The 1272-nt window shown below is 33.8% G+C and overlaps 1 protein-coding gene across 1 annotated transcript in view; it reads left to right on the top strand.

The window, feature by feature from the left end:
• Positions 1-1272, top strand: part of CD2AP (CD2-associated protein) — a 68747-nt gene that overhangs the window by 63248 nt on the left and 4227 nt on the right. The window contains exon 15 of the mRNA XM_009701095.1: positions 1077-1192. Coding sequence (XP_009699397.1) covers positions 1077-1192 — 116 coding nt within the window. The remainder of the gene's footprint in view (positions 1-1076; positions 1193-1272) is intronic.

Genomic DNA, 1272 nt, shown 5'->3' on the forward strand with positions numbered 1-1272 from the left:
TATCATAGCTTCTGTTTGATAAATCATAATGTCATGTGAAAATCAGAGATCACTGAAAAAAACAAGGCCAAAACAAAACCCAAAACCTTGAGTGTTACTTTTGGTGCCCATAGTAAATGCTGTGTAGCATTTTAGTTAAACATTTAGTCTCCAAAATAAGTCTAATGAATTTGTGTTGTAAAATGAAATGTAATGTCCATAATCTTATGTTAATGCTTAAGTAAAAAACTTACCTCATTACACATCTGTTGGCAGGTAAGTATTATTATTTTTGTGGAGAAAGGATTAAGAGGTCCAGTTGTTAACTATGTGAAATACTTATGTTATTAGATTAGATAAATTCTGTTCTTCCTATTAATAGTTTTTTCCTTAAGGTTGCCTCTTCCCATAGGACGTAAAGAATTTATTGATCTAACAAAGTTTACCTAGAGCTATGAGCATAAAGAGATTAATGAGCAGAGAGATCTGTATGATTTAATAAAGTATGAGAATGGAGTTTTTAAATGTTTTATTACAGACTTATGAAGTCATGTATTTTCTGTAGATGAAGTACTGCATATGAGAAAACTACCACGCACAGAAAATATTTGCAGTTCATGTCTTCTTAACTTTCACCAGCATGTGGACATGTACTTTACCACGTTGCTTTTATTTTTGTCTTAGTCGCTAAACTTGGATTTTCATGCTTTTCATACAAGTTTAGCAACAAGAAGATAGGCTCTCTTAAATAGTTGAATATGGCACCTCTCAAAAAACAGTTACAAATTTTTTCTGCAGCTATTTGTTAGGCCTGTTTTATGCTGCAATGCTACTACAGCACTTCTGTTGAGAACTTGAATTTAAATGCTAGTTGAATTAACCCTGATTTTCTTTTCAAGGGGGAAAATGTGGTTTCCCTGATATGTCAAAGTCATGTAGGTGTTTCATATGGCTCATGGGTTGCATATGCTGAAAATCTTCGAAACAATAAGAATTCTGATAATTTCTTTTTTTGTCTTAAGGAAAAAAGTGATTAAAAAAAACCACAGCAAAACCTTCTGGTCTTGATGGTGGTCTGTATTTTCATCTTTTTCTAGATCTGTTAAGCTTTGATGATGTAATAGCTACCTCAGATAATCTATCACACCCTACTGCAAACCGACCCAAGATGCCTGGTAGGAGACTGCCTTCACGTTTCAATAACAGTAGTCCTGTGAGTATATGGGATGTGTTTTCCTAGTAGTGAACTAAGAACTAACTTCCCAGGAAATAGGATTGCACTGGGAAAGAGAC

This window comes from Cariama cristata, unplaced genomic scaffold (assembly GCF_000690535.1).
Source record: "Cariama cristata isolate BGI_N322 unplaced genomic scaffold, ASM69053v1 scaffold1685, whole genome shotgun sequence".
NCBI classification, from domain to species: Eukaryota; Metazoa; Chordata; class Aves; order Cariamiformes; family Cariamidae; genus Cariama; species Cariama cristata.